Source organism: Oncorhynchus clarkii, chromosome 31 (genome assembly GCF_045791955.1).
Source record: "Oncorhynchus clarkii lewisi isolate Uvic-CL-2024 chromosome 31, UVic_Ocla_1.0, whole genome shotgun sequence".
Lineage (NCBI taxonomy): Eukaryota > Metazoa > Chordata > Actinopteri > Salmoniformes > Salmonidae > Oncorhynchus > Oncorhynchus clarkii.
In genome coordinates this window covers 35,417,338-35,432,739 of record NC_092177.1, presented here as the reverse complement: position 1 = coordinate 35,432,739, position 15,402 = coordinate 35,417,338, and the positions used below count along the sequence as shown (strand labels likewise).

General features: G+C 43.3%; 1 protein-coding gene across 2 annotated transcripts in view; it reads left to right on the top strand.

The window, feature by feature from the left end:
• LOC139391240 (alpha-1,3-mannosyl-glycoprotein 4-beta-N-acetylglucosaminyltransferase B) overlaps positions 1-15,402 on the top strand; it is a 217,741-nt gene that overhangs the window by 104,946 nt on the left and 97,393 nt on the right. For both annotated transcript variants that reach the window (XM_071138886.1, XM_071138887.1), the window contains 2 exons: positions 8,240-8,419; positions 12,165-12,308. In XM_071138886.1, the coding sequence (XP_070994987.1) occupies positions 8,240-8,419; positions 12,165-12,308 (324 nt within the window). The remainder of the gene's footprint in view (positions 1-8,239; positions 8,420-12,164; positions 12,309-15,402) is intronic.

Here is a 15,402-nt window from a genome sequence, read left to right as displayed (position 1 = left end):
TATGCTATGACTGTTCGTCCATGTCTTTTTGAAATCATCAGTTATAGGTCTGTGTGTAAAAGCAACTGCTGTCTTTCCTTTTATAAATGTGAACAACAGGAACAGGAGAAACCGATTTGTAGAGTACTACGACGATCTCACCGCACATCATCGCTGCCAGGCTCATGTTACTGTTCGACATACACATTCCATGTCCTGAAATGTGACTCTCTCTCACTACCTTGGCATGATGTGTCAGTCCAAATGTCTATTCATGTGGCCTCTGGTACTCACTAGTTTTAAGTAGTTTTCAGTTTTTCTTTCTTCTAGCAAACTACTGGGTTTTGATGGACAATCCTCATATGAATTCAGAGGATTTTACTGCTCGGATCCAATGGGAAAAGAGGCGGGACAAATGTCTCAAGTCTTCCTAAATCTTTTTGGTATTCAGTTAATATTGCTGATCTGTTGAATAGAGAGAGAAATCTTGCCCTAAGCTTGACACTCCCCTATGTAGTGGGTTGTATGCACTATGCTGTAGATTGTATGTACACATTTGACCATATGTGGATGCTGACATCACTTGCTTAGTGATTATATAATTTGAATGATTGATTGTCTATGGTGAAGAAAGTATGAATATTAGCTGATAGGCTCCTATTTTGGCTGGCTTTTGGCGAGGTCTTTAAATTCTAGTCAATGCATGCACAGGCGTGCACACACACACACAGACCACGTACCTACATACACAGCTATAGTTCAAAGGTTAGCTATTTCCCATAATCCTCTAAGGCATGGGTTCCCAAACCCCCGTGTGTGCCATGTCTGTTTCTATGGGTGCTGTTCATGACACAAACTGTCCTCAACTGAAATATCACATTGACATAAGTATTCAGACCCTTTACTCAGTACTTTGTTGATGCACCTTTAGCAGCGTTTACAGCCTCGAGTTTTCTTGGGTATGGCACTACAAGCTTGGCACACCTATATTTAGGGAGCTTCTCCCATTCTTCTCTGCAGATCCTCTCAAGCTCTGTCAGATTGGATGGGGAGTGCCGCTTCACAGCTATTTGGTGAATGATGGAGGCCACTGTGTTCTTGGGGACCTTCAATGCTGCAGACAATTTTGGTACCCTTCCCCAGATCATTGCCTCGACACAATCCTGTCTCGGAACTCTACGGACAATTCCTTCGACCTCATGGCTTGGTTTTTGCTCTGACATGCACTTTCAACTGTGGGACCTTATATAGACAGGTGTGTGCCTTTCCAAATCATGTCCAATCATTAGAAGTTACCACAGGTGGACTCCAATCAAACTCCGTACGGGAGTTGTAGCGATGATATAAGACAGTAACTACTAACAATTGGATACCACGAAATTGGGGAGAAAAGGGGGTAAAATAAAAAAATAAAAAGGGTATTTCTGTATTAAATGTTTTATAAATTAGCAAAAAAAAATGTTTAAACTGTTTTTGCTTTGTCATTATGGGGTATTGTGTGTAGATTGATGAGGAAAAACACTTATTTAATAAATTTTAGAATAAGGCTGTAACGTAACAGAATGTTGAAAAAGTCAGGGGGTCTTAATACTCCCTGAATGCACTGTATATATATGCTCTGACCCCTCACGCCCCACAGTTTGGGAACCACTGCTTTAACTTCTTATGGCTGCCATCCCGTTAACGGGATAATTGTCATCAACAACCGCTGAATTGCATATTCAAATAATATTATATTCATGAAATCACAAGTGCAATATAAAAAAACACAGCTTAGCCTATTGTTAATCAACCTGTCGTGTCAGATTTTGAAAATATGCTTTACAGCGAAAGCAATCCAAGCGTTTGTGTAAGTTTATCGATCGATCGCTCGACAAAACATTATGTACACCTAGCATCAAGTAGCTTGGTCACGAAATTCAGAAAAGCAATCAAATTAATTGTTTACCTTTGATGATCTTTGCATGTTTTCACTCACGAGACTCCCAGTTACACAAAAATGTTTCCTTTTGTTCCCTAAAGATTATTTTTATATCCAAAATACCTCCGTTTGTTTGGCGCGTTATGTTCAGAAATCCACAGGAAAGAGCGGTCACGACAACGCAGACAAATTCCAAATAGTATCCGTAATGTCCACAGAAACATGTCAAATGTTTTTTATAATCAATCCTCAGGTTGTTTTTAAAATATATAATCGATAATATATCAACCGCAACTGTCTTTTTAAGTAGGAGAGGGAAAGGCAATGGCTGCCCAAATTCTGTTACGCATACAAAACGCTGCTGGCACCCGGCCATACAACGACGCAATGTTATCTTTCTGACTCATTTTTCAAAATAAAAGCCTGAAACTATGTCTAAAGACTGTTGACACCTTGAGGAAGCGATAGGAAAAGGAATCTGGTTGATATCCCTTTAAATGGAGCAAAAGCAGGCTATGGAACATGGAGTTTTCAAAATAGAAGCCACTTCCTGGTTTGATTTTCCTCAGAGTTTCGCCTGCAATATCAGTTCTGTTATACTCACAGACAATATTTTGTCAGTTTTGGAATCTTTAGAGTGTTTTCTATGCATATATTAGCAACTGAGACTGAGGAGCAGGCCGTTTAGTTTGGACAACTTATTCATCCAAGCTATTCAATACTGCCCCCCAGCCATAAGAAGTTAAGGCGCCAGACCTGAAAACCATCAGATCTGGGAAAGTAATCATCTCTGCTTGAATGACGCACAATCACAAGCTTATATATGCATAGACACATGCATGCACACACATACACAATCACATAATATGTGTAACATAATGCAGACACACACCTACAAAATAACACGCATAGTGCATTTGCACACTTTCTCGCTCTTTCGCTCTCCCTCACACATACACAAGCAAACAAAACAGGTCTGGATGAGGTTGGCCCTTTTCATAATGCAATATTCCATAGCCATGTATTATGCATTATGCAATTTTGTTTTGCTTTGCAGCAATGCAGCATGCGGCCTCCCATCTAGATGGGCTCTGTAATCAGTTAATACACAACCGTCCAGTGATTTAGATAATTAAGCTACCGGAGATAAGCAATTCTGCAGAATGATAATTAAAACTCCACATTAGGAAGGGGAAAGTGTGTGTTTGTATGTCGTGGGGGGGGGGGGGGGAGATTGCGTGTGTGTGTTTAGTCTGGGAAGTGCTGTAGCATTTTTGATCAGCCAAGCAGACGTGACTGGGGAACTATGGTGTCTCGCTAATGAGTGTCGGAAAAATAAACATACCGTAGACCCAGGCACAAGTGTGTGTGTGTGTGTGTGTTTGCTTCCTCTGTCTTTCCATCTGTCTGCATCTGCATCTACACAACAGACACACAACCCAAAATCAGTAAGAATTAGGACAAGAAATGAAAACTTACTCTGTCACACACACACACACACACACACACACACACACACACACACACACACACCTTCCTTTAGTATCCCTCATAGTTGAGTAGGATTCTCTGCCAGGTATCACGGGTCCAGGGTGTGGATCTGGCTGACACACACACAAGTACTCACTCTTCTTCACCATACCAAATTTGGGCAAGACCTTCTTCTTTGAGTGACCAAGCATGCTGTTTCTTTGGTGGTGTGCCACACTCGAGAAGATGGGGAAAAGGAGACCACCGATGGAGAGGGGAAAAGGAAACCTATTCCCCATCAGGAGACTGAAAAAATTTGCCATCGGTCCTCAGATCCTCAAAAGGTTCTACAGCTGCACCATCGAGAGCATCCTAACTGGTTGCATCACTGCCTGGCATGGCAACTGCTCCACCTCTGACCGCAAGGCACTTCAGAGGGTAGTGCCAACGGCCCAGTACATCACTGGGGCCAAGCTTCCTGCCATCCAGGACCTCTATACCAGGCGGTGTCAGATGAACCTAAAAATTGTCAAAGACAACCCTAGTCATGGACTGTTCTCTCTGCTTCCGCAAGGCAAGCGGTACCGGAGCACCATGTCTAGGTCCAAGAGGCTTCTGAACAGCTTCTACCCCCAAACCATAAGACTCCTGAACATCTAGTCAAATGGCTACCCAGACTATTTGCATTGCACCCCCCCCCCCCCCCCCCCCTCCTCCACACCACTGCCACTCTGTTGTCATCCATGCATAGTCACTTTCATACCTCTACCTACATGTACATACTACCTCAACTAACTGGTGCCCCCGCACATTGACTCTGTACCGGCACCCCCCTGTATGTATTGTTCTTTTTTACTGCTGCTCTTTAATTACTTGTTACTTTTATCTCTTATTCTTACCTGTATTTTTTGAAACTGCACTGTCGGTTCGGGGCTTGTAAGTAAGCATTTCACTGTAAGGTCTACTACACCTGTTGTATTCGGCGCATGTGACTAATAACATTTGATTTGATTTGTAAAGAAGAGAATCTCAACACAGTATTGCAAAATGTCGACATTGTCCCCCAGCAGCAACAGTCTTTAATGCAATCAATGCTTTAGAGAGGCTAAACTCGGCTGTTGAGCCTGTGTTTCATCATATCCGGGGCCGCAGCGAGAAGTGAAAAGTTTCCCCAGCTTCATACTGTAAGACACTATCATTCTTCTACACTTTCATCTCATACCTCTACTTTTATCCCTGCTTTCTTCCCTGTCCACAACTTTGTAAACTGCTGGTGTTGTTAAAAATAAATAAATAAATAAAATTATAATGAGGCATTAATTAATTTCTGTCTAGTTGCATGCTGACACACGCATTGCAAGTTGTAAGTAAGGAAAGATAAGAGCTAGCATAGGGGTTCATAGCATCCACCGACCAATAACGCAACAGACACACTTAAATAATATGCACAAACACCAGCACTCTTTCTCTCTCACTCACTCTCTGAATACCCAGCAATCGAGCCTGCATGTGCCGTCTTCCTTTCTGGAGGTGTGGATGTCTGTCTGTCTGACTTAGTGTGAAGGTGTGACACCATTCCTGAAAGGCCGTGGCTGCGGATCCGGAGGTAACCGCCCCCCCCCCCCGTTCCATCGCTCACTGTCAGTCGGGAAGTTTTACCGTGAAACGTCCATGCATCTGCATGCCAACCATTTGATCTCAATCAGTTTCAAGGGGGTATGCAAGATCTTCTTGAGTTATGTAGCCGACGGTGTATTGAATTAATTTGAATGCGTTTTAGAGCAGATGGTGTTAACAAACTTTGGCATACCTGTGTTTTGTTTCAATCAAAGCACATGCAGTTCGGGACTGTATCGCCAGTGGACTAATGAAACAAATGTCTAAGATAAAAAATATATCAAAAGATAGTTTTTGAGCGTAATTTTCCTTTTAAGGTCTCAAAATAGCCTAGGAACCTCAAATTCATCTCTGGACTTTGAAGTCAGTTCCACTGCTCCCCCCCACCTGGAACACCAGGTGTGTGCAATGGATTATCAGGCAGAACACACAAAAAAACAGCAGGCTCCGAACCTCGTAAGAGTTGAATAACCCTCTCCTAGAACATACTGTATCAATGGTAAACGAATAAGCACACACCACAGGATGTTTAAGGAAGTGTATTTGACCGTTTTATTAACAAACTGTCGTAAAAACAACTGTTGCAAGAACGTGAGAAACTGTTTTAATACAAAATGTTTTGCTATTGTTGTTAACCTCGCCAACATGAACTTATCATGAAACGGGGAGATGTAGCCGACACACTGGCCGGGCCGGACAGTTTGTCTCTAGTGGATTTTTATTCTTTCATTACTACTGATATGCGATTGAGGTAAAAAATCAAATAAGAAAATATTACACCTTTAAAGTCTCCAGTGCTTCAGTCTTTTAACCGCAGACTATTGTCACAATTTGCTTTGTTTGTCTCCACTTTTACTGGGCCTTTAAGGGTAGTAATCCTTAAAACATAATGGGATAGTTCAGCGGAATTATGAATTCCGATATTTGTTTCCTTTCCTCTTAAGCGCTCTATCGACTGCTCTAAGGGGTCACTGCAATCCACACTTTGGTTTTGGTAGAAGAGCCACTGCCAACAAACGCTAACGTTAGCCTTTTTCCAACCAAAAACATTACTTTACTCGGCGTACCGTGTCTGAAGTTACACCTCACACTATTACAACAGTGTGACATCAGTGTGTTTTTTGGATTAACATGTTCAATATGTTTCCTTAAAAATCCTCTGTCTTATGTGCTTATTGTTTAACCATTGGTATGTTCTTGACCATTTTGAGACCTTAAGGAGCATCGGGTACTGCTGGAATATCTACGATCTTCCGAGTCATTATTACATACTTTAAAAGCTGTTTATAAATGTGCGCGAAACTAGCTTACCTAACATTTACACATTTGGGAGTAATGATTCATAAAATATGAATAAACTATTTACTAATCCAGTGGTTACCTAGGACCCCTGGGGGTTCTTGAGGGAAGTCATGTGGCCAAAGACCTTCTGGTAAAATGCACCTGAAGGGGTACTTCAGGGGTACTCCGGGCAGAGCAAAACTCAGCTGGTGGTACAGTAAGCGAAAAAGGTTGGAAACCACTATACGAATCCATTGTAAATGTTTGTTTACAAGGTGTAATTATAAATTGCTTCCCTTGTTGGGTTTCTGTTAAGCTATTCCAGATGCTCTCAGTAGATATTGCATTGTCCTTGTGCCTTTTCACCTTTCCACCTTTCCAGTTATGCAATATTAAAAGTGCCTGCTGTCAGATGTATCCGTCTCTAGTCCTGGGTTGCTGTAAGGCTAACGTTTTGTGTATCAGGGCTAGGTGCTATCAGGGATTACACCGGGATTTGGGTTCAGATAGCATTAGTGAAACAGGAGTCCCATGTTGTTTCCTGAGATTTAGCTTTTTTCCGAACTCGCTCCCACCTGCTTCGATGTGACGCGATGTCCAGAACTGTGTGTGTGCGCCCTTATGCAAGTGTTTACATGCGTGTCCCGTGCCGTGTGTGTGTGTGTGTGTGTGTGTGTGTGTCCATTCCAAGGTGTGTATGTGCACGTATTTTTTCCCCCTCGGTAGAGCTTAGAGAACTCTGTAATGAAAAGCGCCGTACAAACTAAATGTATTATTATGTTCCGCACTGTGTATCCATGCGTTGGCATGTGCTTATCTGCATAGCCTACAATGTGTGTGAAAGCATGTATGTATGTGTGCAAGTCGGTCCGCAGTGTGTGTGTGTGTGTCAGTATAAATATAATCCTGTGAAAAACAAATCCAGGGACAGTGTTTTTCTCTTTTACTGGAGAGCAGTGGGAAAAGGAAGAAGGAAGATAAAGAAAGGAGGAATGGAGGCGGGGAGGAATATCAGTCAGAGCAGCTTAGAGAAGGGTCAGTGACCTGGAAATACCTGCACTCTGTCCCAAATGGGCGGCAGATAGCCTAGCGGTTAGAGTGTTGGGCCGGTGACTGGTTCGAATCCCTGAGCCAAATATGGGGGGGAAATCTGTACCTGTTCCCTTGAGCAAGGCACTGGTCAAATATAGTGCACTATGTAGGGAACAGCGGGCTATTTGTGATTCAGCTCTGGCCATTCCCTAGCAGATTTATAACACGTATAAAAATGACTCTGTTGTTCCCAGAATATCCCTACAACATATGTGTACGTCCATAGTAGTTGGCAAAACAGCACAAACAGATCTGGGACCAGTCTACTGTCGATTTAGTCCAACAATCTATGGGTTAAGTGAGGTGATTCGTCCACTAGGATCGATGCATATCAGTCCAGAGCATAGTGCCTATTGATCAAGCTGTTAAGAGGGGTAATGACTTGAAAAGTATTCCACGCTGACCACGGTAAATCACTCCTTTTAAATGCTGCGTAAAGTCACCAAGGACGGACTACCTATGTGCTGTATCTGTTTTGTCTGTGTACCTCATAAAAACCATGTCAAGATGCTCTAGGGTGACATTTATGTTTATGGTGTGTAGTTGATGTGTTTGTGTAAAATTACTTTGTCAACCTTTGTCCCCCTGTAATGGTCCGCTCTTTCTTCCCTATTGCTCTCATGTCTTCCTCTCTCTGTCTCTCTCTTCTTCTTCTTCTTCTTCTCTCTCTCCCTCTCGCCATCATTCCCTCTCCCCCTCTCAAATAAAAATTTGAACATACTTTATTGGCATGAAACAAGCAATGAATGTGTTGCCGTTCAAGCAATTAAAATAATGTAATACTATGCAAAATAGCAAATCACAGAAGAAAATAAGACCCAAGATAACTGTTAAGACTTTCACAAACCTCTCTCTCTCTCTCTCTCTCTCTCTCTGTAGGTGATGTGGTGGACATTTACCAGCGGGAGTTTCTGGGCCTGAGGGAGCGTCTGCACTCTGCCGAGCAGGAAAACCTGAAGCGCTCCAAGGAGCTCAACCTGGTGCTGGACGAGATCAAGAGGGCCATCGCCGAGAAGCAGGCCCTCAGGGACATCAACCGCACCTGGGCCAGCCTTTCCGGTTAGACCAACAGACTGGAGGGAGGAGAAACTAGTTAGAACCAGTCAGAACTAGTCAGAACCAATTACAACCAGTCAGAATGAATCAGTCAATAAGTTTGCTAGATTTTACAACAATCAGTTACAATTTAAGCAACTGGAAAGCCACATCTACAGTGCCTTCAGAAAGTATTCATACCCCTTGACTTATTTCACATTTTGTTGTGTTACAGCCTGAATTCAAAATGAATTAATGAGGTTTTTTTCTGACAAAGTGAAAACATGTTTTCAGAAATGTCTGCTAATGTATTGAAAATGAAATACAGAGATATACCATTTACATAAGTATCTACATCCTTGAGTCAATACTTTGTAGAAGCAACTTTGGTGGTGATTACAGCTGTGAGTCTTTTTGGTATGTCTGTATCAGCTTTGCACATCTGGATTTGGGGATCTTCTCCCGTTCTTTGCAGATCTTCTCAAGCTCTGTTAGGTTAGATGAGGAGTGGTGGTGAGCAACACTCTTCAAGTCTTTCAGCTGATTTTCAATGGGATTCAAGTCTGGGCTTTGGCTGGGCCACACAAGGACTTTCACATTCATGTTCTGAAGCCATTCTAGAATAGCTTTGGCTGTATGCTTGGAGTCAGTGTCCTGTTGGAATGTAAAATCTTCACACCAGTCTAAGGTTATTTGCATTTTGAAGCAGCTTCTCATCAAGAATTTGCCTGTATTTGCCTCCATTCATTGTTTGCTCTATCCTTACCAGTCTCCCAGTCCCCGCCTCTGAAATGCATCCTCATAGCATGAATCTGCCACCACCATGGTGATGGGTGGTGAGCTGTGTGTGTCATGGTGCTTTGCATTCAGGCCAAAGAGTAGAATGTTTGTCTCATCAGACCACATCATCTTTTGCCTTTATGATCTTAGTCTTTCACATGCCTTTTTGCAAACCCCAGGCATGCTAACATGTGCCTTTTTTCTCAGGAGTGGCTTCCGTCTGGCCAGATTGGTAAAGTGCTATAGAAACTGTTATCCTTCTGGGAGGTTCTTCTGTCTCAGCCAAGGAACACTGTAGTTCTGTCAGAGTGGTCATTGGGTTCTTGATCACCTCCATGACCAAGGTCCTTCTTGCACAGGTCGCTCAGTTTGATCGAACTGCCTTCTCTAAGCATAGTCTGGGTAATAACATGTGTATCATTGATGGAGACCACTGTACTCTTGGAAACTTTCAACACTCTAGAAATAGTTTTACACCCTTCCCCAGCTCTATATGCCTCATCACAATTCTATCTCGGAGATCTAAGGACAGTTCCTTGGACATGGTATAGTTCCTACTCATGCACTGTCAACTGTGGGACCTTGTATAGACAGGTATGTTTATTCCTAAATCATATCCAAACAATTGAATTGGCCACAGGTGGACTCCAAACATTGTATTGACATCTCAAGGATGATCAAAGGAAATTGTATGCACCGGAGCACAATTTGGAGTGTCGTAGCAAAGGGGTGTGAATACTTATGTAAATGAGATTTCTGTGTTTCATTTTCAATAAATGTTAAAACATGTTTTCACTTTGTCATTATGGTGTGTGTGTAGATGGCTGGGAGAAGAACAAAAATATTTAATTCATTTTGAATTCAGGCTGTAACACAACTAAATGTAAGGGTGGATGGTCCAGAATATGTGGGCGCCACTATTTGGGTGAACCTCACAACAGTATCTAACCATTCAGAAAGATGGGTTGCACTCTAAATGAACCTCTCTGTAATCATTAAGTAATGTACTGTGGGTAGTAATGATATAACTAATACATGAGAATGGAGGACAAATTGTCTATATATATATATATATATATATATATATATAGTTGAAGTTGGAAGTTTACATACACTTAGGTTGGAGTAATTTTAACTCATTTTTCAACAATTCCACAAATTTCTTCATAACGAACAATAGTTTTGGCAAGTCGGTTAGGATATCTACTTTTTCGCAACAATTTTTTACAGACAGATTAATTCACTTATAATTCACTGTATCACAATTCCAATGGGTCAGAAGTTTACGTACATTAAGTTGACTGTGCGTTTAAACAGCTTGGAAAATTCCAGAAAATTATGTCATGGCTTTAGAAGCTTCTGATAGGCTAATTGACATCATTTGAGTCAATTAGAGATGTACCTGTGGATGTATTTCAAGGCCTACCTTCAAACTCAGTGCCTTTTTGCTTGACATCATGGGAAAATCAAAAGAAATCAGCCAAAAATTGTGGACCTCCAAAAGTCTGGTTCATCCTTGGGAGCAATTTCCAAACGCCTGAAGGTACCACGTTCATCTGTACAAACAATAGTACGGAAGTATAAACACCATGGGACCACGCAGCCGTCATACTGCTCAGGAAGGAGATGCGTTCTGTCTCCTAGAGATGAACATACTTTGGTGCGAAAAGTACAAATCAATCCCAGAACAACAGCAAAGGACCTTGTGAAGATGCTGGAGGAAACAGATACAAAAGTTTCTATATCCACAGTAAAACGAGTCCTACAGTGGGGCAAAAAAGTATTTAGTCAGCCACCAATTGTGCAAGTTCTCCCACTTAAAAAGATGAGAGAGGCCTGTAATTTTCATCATAGGTACACTTCAACTATGACAGACAAAATGAAAAAAATATTTCCAGAAAATCACATTGTAGGATTTTGAATGAATTTATTTGCAAATTGTATATATATCGACATAACCTGAAAGGCCGCTCCGCAAGGAAGAAGCCACTGCTCCAAAACCACCATAAAAAAGCTTGACTACGGTTTGTAACTGCACATGGGGACAAATGTCGTAATTTTTGGAGAATTGTCCTCTGGTCTGATGAAACAAAAATAGAACTGTTTGGCCATAATGACCATCGTTATGTTTGGAGGAAAAAGGGGGAGGCTTGCAAGCCGAAGAACACCATCCCAACCGTGAAGCACGGGGGTGGCAGCATCATGTTGTGGGGGTGCTTTGCTGCAGGAGGGACTGGTGCACTTGACAAAATAGATGGCATCATGAGGTAGGGAAATTATGGGGATATATTGAAGCAACATCTCAAAACATCAGTCAGGAAGTCAAAGCTTGGTCACAAGTGGGTCTTCCAAATGGACAGTGACCCCAAGAATTCTTCCAAAGTTATGACAAAATGGCTTAAGGACAACAAAGTCAAGGCATTGGAGTGGCCATCACAAAGCCCTGACCTCAATCCTATAGAACATTTGTGGGCAGAACTGAAAAATTGTGTGCAAGCAAGGAGGCCTTACAAACCTGACTCAGTTACACTGGCTCTGTCAGGAGGAATGGGCCATTACTCACCCAACTTATTGTGGGAAGCTTGTGGAAGGCTACCTGAAACATTTGACACAAGTTAAAGGCAATGCTACCAAATACTAATTGAGTGTATGCAAACTTCTGACCCATTGGGAATGTGATGAAAGAAATAAAAGCTGAAATAAATCATTCTCTCTACTGTTATTCTGACATTTCAGTAAGGATTAGGTTGAATTATATATGAATGGTAAATCCAGTCAGTAAGAAAAGATTGCTACTCAAATATAATGTACATGAATGACCCCTTTAGTAGCATCCATTCTCATTTTAACCACATTAATAATAATGTGTGACTTCTGATAAAACATTTTAATCCCCTTCTGACCCCTGTGTGTGTGTGTGTGTGTGTGTGCTCCGTGTCTGCGTGCATGCGTTCTTCCGTGTGTGTGTGTGTGTGTGTGTGTGTGACAGACGAGACCAAATTGAAGCTGTGGAATGTGACGACCAATAAGAATGTGCTCCAGCTGCCCAGTATCTTCCACCACCTGCCCCATCTCCTGGCCAAGGAGAGCAGCCTGCAGCCCGCTGTGCACGTGGGCCAGGGACGCACCGGGGGTCAGCGCGCGCACACACACACACACACACACACACACACACACACACACTTAGGCGCATACTACACACACAGACACACACACAAGCACAGCCACGCATGGATGCAGACACATTCTCTCTCCCTCTTTCTCTCTTTTATCTCCATCCTTTCTTACTTCCACCTCTTCCCTCCCCTCAGAACAGTAATAGTGTCTACTGTCCAGACCATTTTTTTCATCCTCAACCTCCCCTCTCTGGCTTTCTGCCCCACTGTGGCTGTGCCGGTGGCCCATTTAGACTTCACCCTCTGTCGGGAGCTAGCCCCCCCCCCCCCCCCCCCCCTTAAACCTCCACCCCCCTGGAGAGGCCATCCATACTCTCCAGACAGCCAGCTAGGCTCTCAGAGGCGCTATTAACAAGTGTGTGGGTGTGTGCGTGTTGCTAGCACTTGTGCTTTTGTGTGTGTACGTACGTACGTGTGTGTGTGTGTGTGTATGTGTGTGAGATTTATGTTCAGGCCACTGAAACCCCCCTAAATCAATTCCTCGGGCCACGTCCGTGAGGGTGCCTCGTAGAGCACTAGCCAGGACGCTACCCCTAGCTCCCCTCTAGTAATCAGAGTATGTTTTATGGGCGTATTAAATGGAGAAGATAGCCGCTAGAGTCTGCTAATGTTAGCTCACAATGGGAGAGGAAGGGATGGTGAGGACGAGTACAGGGTACTATAATCAACTGTTGCTGCAGAAACACTGCTATTGATGTGGACTTCCTCCCTATGGGAATGGGAAGTTGGTAAAAAATACCTGAATTGTAATTCAGCCTTGACAATGTATTCTTCTCTTTCTTTCCATCACTCACCACCATCATTCATTTACAGGGCATTGTATTTGTATTGTGTTGACAAGATTGTCCTTGTAAGTCATTCCACTCTCCACCCCTGCCAGATATACAATCTACAGCCTTTCTCTCTGTACTTCTCTCTCCTCATCTATTTCATCTCACCATCTCTTCGACTCACTCTTCAGAAAACAAGTTATTCTGTCTCTGTCGTGAACAATAAGGTCACACAGGAAAGTTACATTTTCAGCAGAAGTGGGGTACGGAAGCAATCTTTCCCTATTGAACAAGTTCAGCCAGGCCTGAATTCAAGAAATACCGACACACACTCTGCACATGTTGAAAAAAAGTATTATAACTGGATTATAGCTCCCGTCCAAATGTTGTAAATTATATATATTCATGTCATAGTTACCAGTCAACTCCAACTCAAAAGTTACTTCACCTTCAACCAGTGAATGCTAGCACTCTGGAGAGCCCTGCGGTTGTGGGCAGTGCAGTTGTCGTACCAGGCGGTGATACAGCCCGACAGTATGCTCTCAATTGTGCACCTGTAAAAGTTAGTGAGTGTTTTCGGTGACAAGCCACATTTTGTTTTAGCCTCCTGAGGTTGAAGAGGTGCTGTTGCACCTTCTTCACCACACTGTCTGTGTGCGTGGACCATTTCAGTTTGTCAGTGATATGTACACTGAGGAACTTAAAACTTTCCACCTTCTCCACTGCTGTCCCGTCGATGTGGATAGGGTGGTGCTCCCTTTGCTGTTCCCTGATGTCCACGATCATCTCTTTTGTTTTGCTGACATTGAGTGAGAGGTTATTTTCCTGACGCCACACTCCGAGGACCCTCAGCTCCTCCCTGTAGGCTGTCTCGTCGGTGTTGGTAATCAAGCTTACCACCGTAGTGTCGTCTGCAAACTTGATGATTGAGTTGTAGGCGTGCATGGGCAAGGGGTCGTGGTTGAACAGGGAGTACAGGAGGGGGCTGAGAACGCACCCTTGTGGGGCCCCGGTGTTGTGGGTCAGCGGAGTGGAGATGTTGTTTCCTACCTTCACCACCTGAGGGCGGCCCATCAGGAAGTCCAGGACCCAGTTGCACAGAGCGGGGTTGAGACCCAGGGTCTCAAGCTTAATGATGAGTTTGGAGGGTACTATGGTGTTGAATGCTGGGCTGTAGTCAATGAACAGCATTCTTACATAGGTATTTATCTTGTCCAGATGGGATAGGGCAGTGTGATGGCGATTGCATCGTCTGTTGACCTATTAGGGCGGTAAGAAAATTGGAGTGGGTCTAGTGTGGCAGGTAAGGTGGAGGTGATATGATCCTCGACGAGTCTCTCAAAGCACTTCATAATGGCAGGAGTGCGTGCTACGGGGTGATAGTCATTTAGTTCAGTTACCTTCGCTTTCTTGGGAACAGGAACAATGGTGGTCATTTTGAAGCATGTGGGGACAGCAGACTGGGATAGGGATTGATTGAATATGTCCGTAAACACACCAGCCAGCTGGTCTGCCCATGCTCTGAGAACGCGGCTAGGGATGCCGTCTGGGATGGCAGCCTTGCGAGGTTTCACTTGTTTAAATGTTTTAGTTTCTGCCTATACGGGGGGAGCAGCAAGATGGAGTCAAGGTCGGATTTGCCAAAAGGAGGTCGGGGGAGTGCCTTGTATGCATCGCGGAAGTTAGAGCAGCAATGGTTGTGCGTGATGCTCGTGTACTGCAATCGATATGCTGATAGATTTTAGGTATCCTTGTCCTCAAATTAGCTTTGTTAAAATCACCAGCTACAATAAATGCAGCCTCAGGATATATGGTTTCCAGTTTGTATGAAGTCCAGTGAAGTTCCTTGATGGCCGTCTTGGTATCGCTTGCGGGGGGATATACACGACTGTGACGATAACAGAGGAGAGTTCTATTGGAAGATAATACGGTCTGCATTTTATTGTGAGGAATTCTAGGTCAGGTGAACAAAAGGACTTGAGTTCTTGTATGTTGTTACAATTATACCATGAGTTGTTAATCATGAAACATACACCCTCGCCCTTATTCTTACCGGAGAGATGTCTATTCCTGTCGGCGAGATGCACTGAAAATTCCATTGGCTGTACGGACTCCGACAGCATGTCACCAGCTAGCCATGTTTCCGTGAAACAGAGTATGTTGCAATCCTGGATATCTCTTTGGAAAGCAACTCTTGCCCTGATTTCGGTGACTTTCTTAACTAGGGACTGGACATTATCCAGTAATATACTCAAAAGTGGTGGGTGGTGTACGCACATCC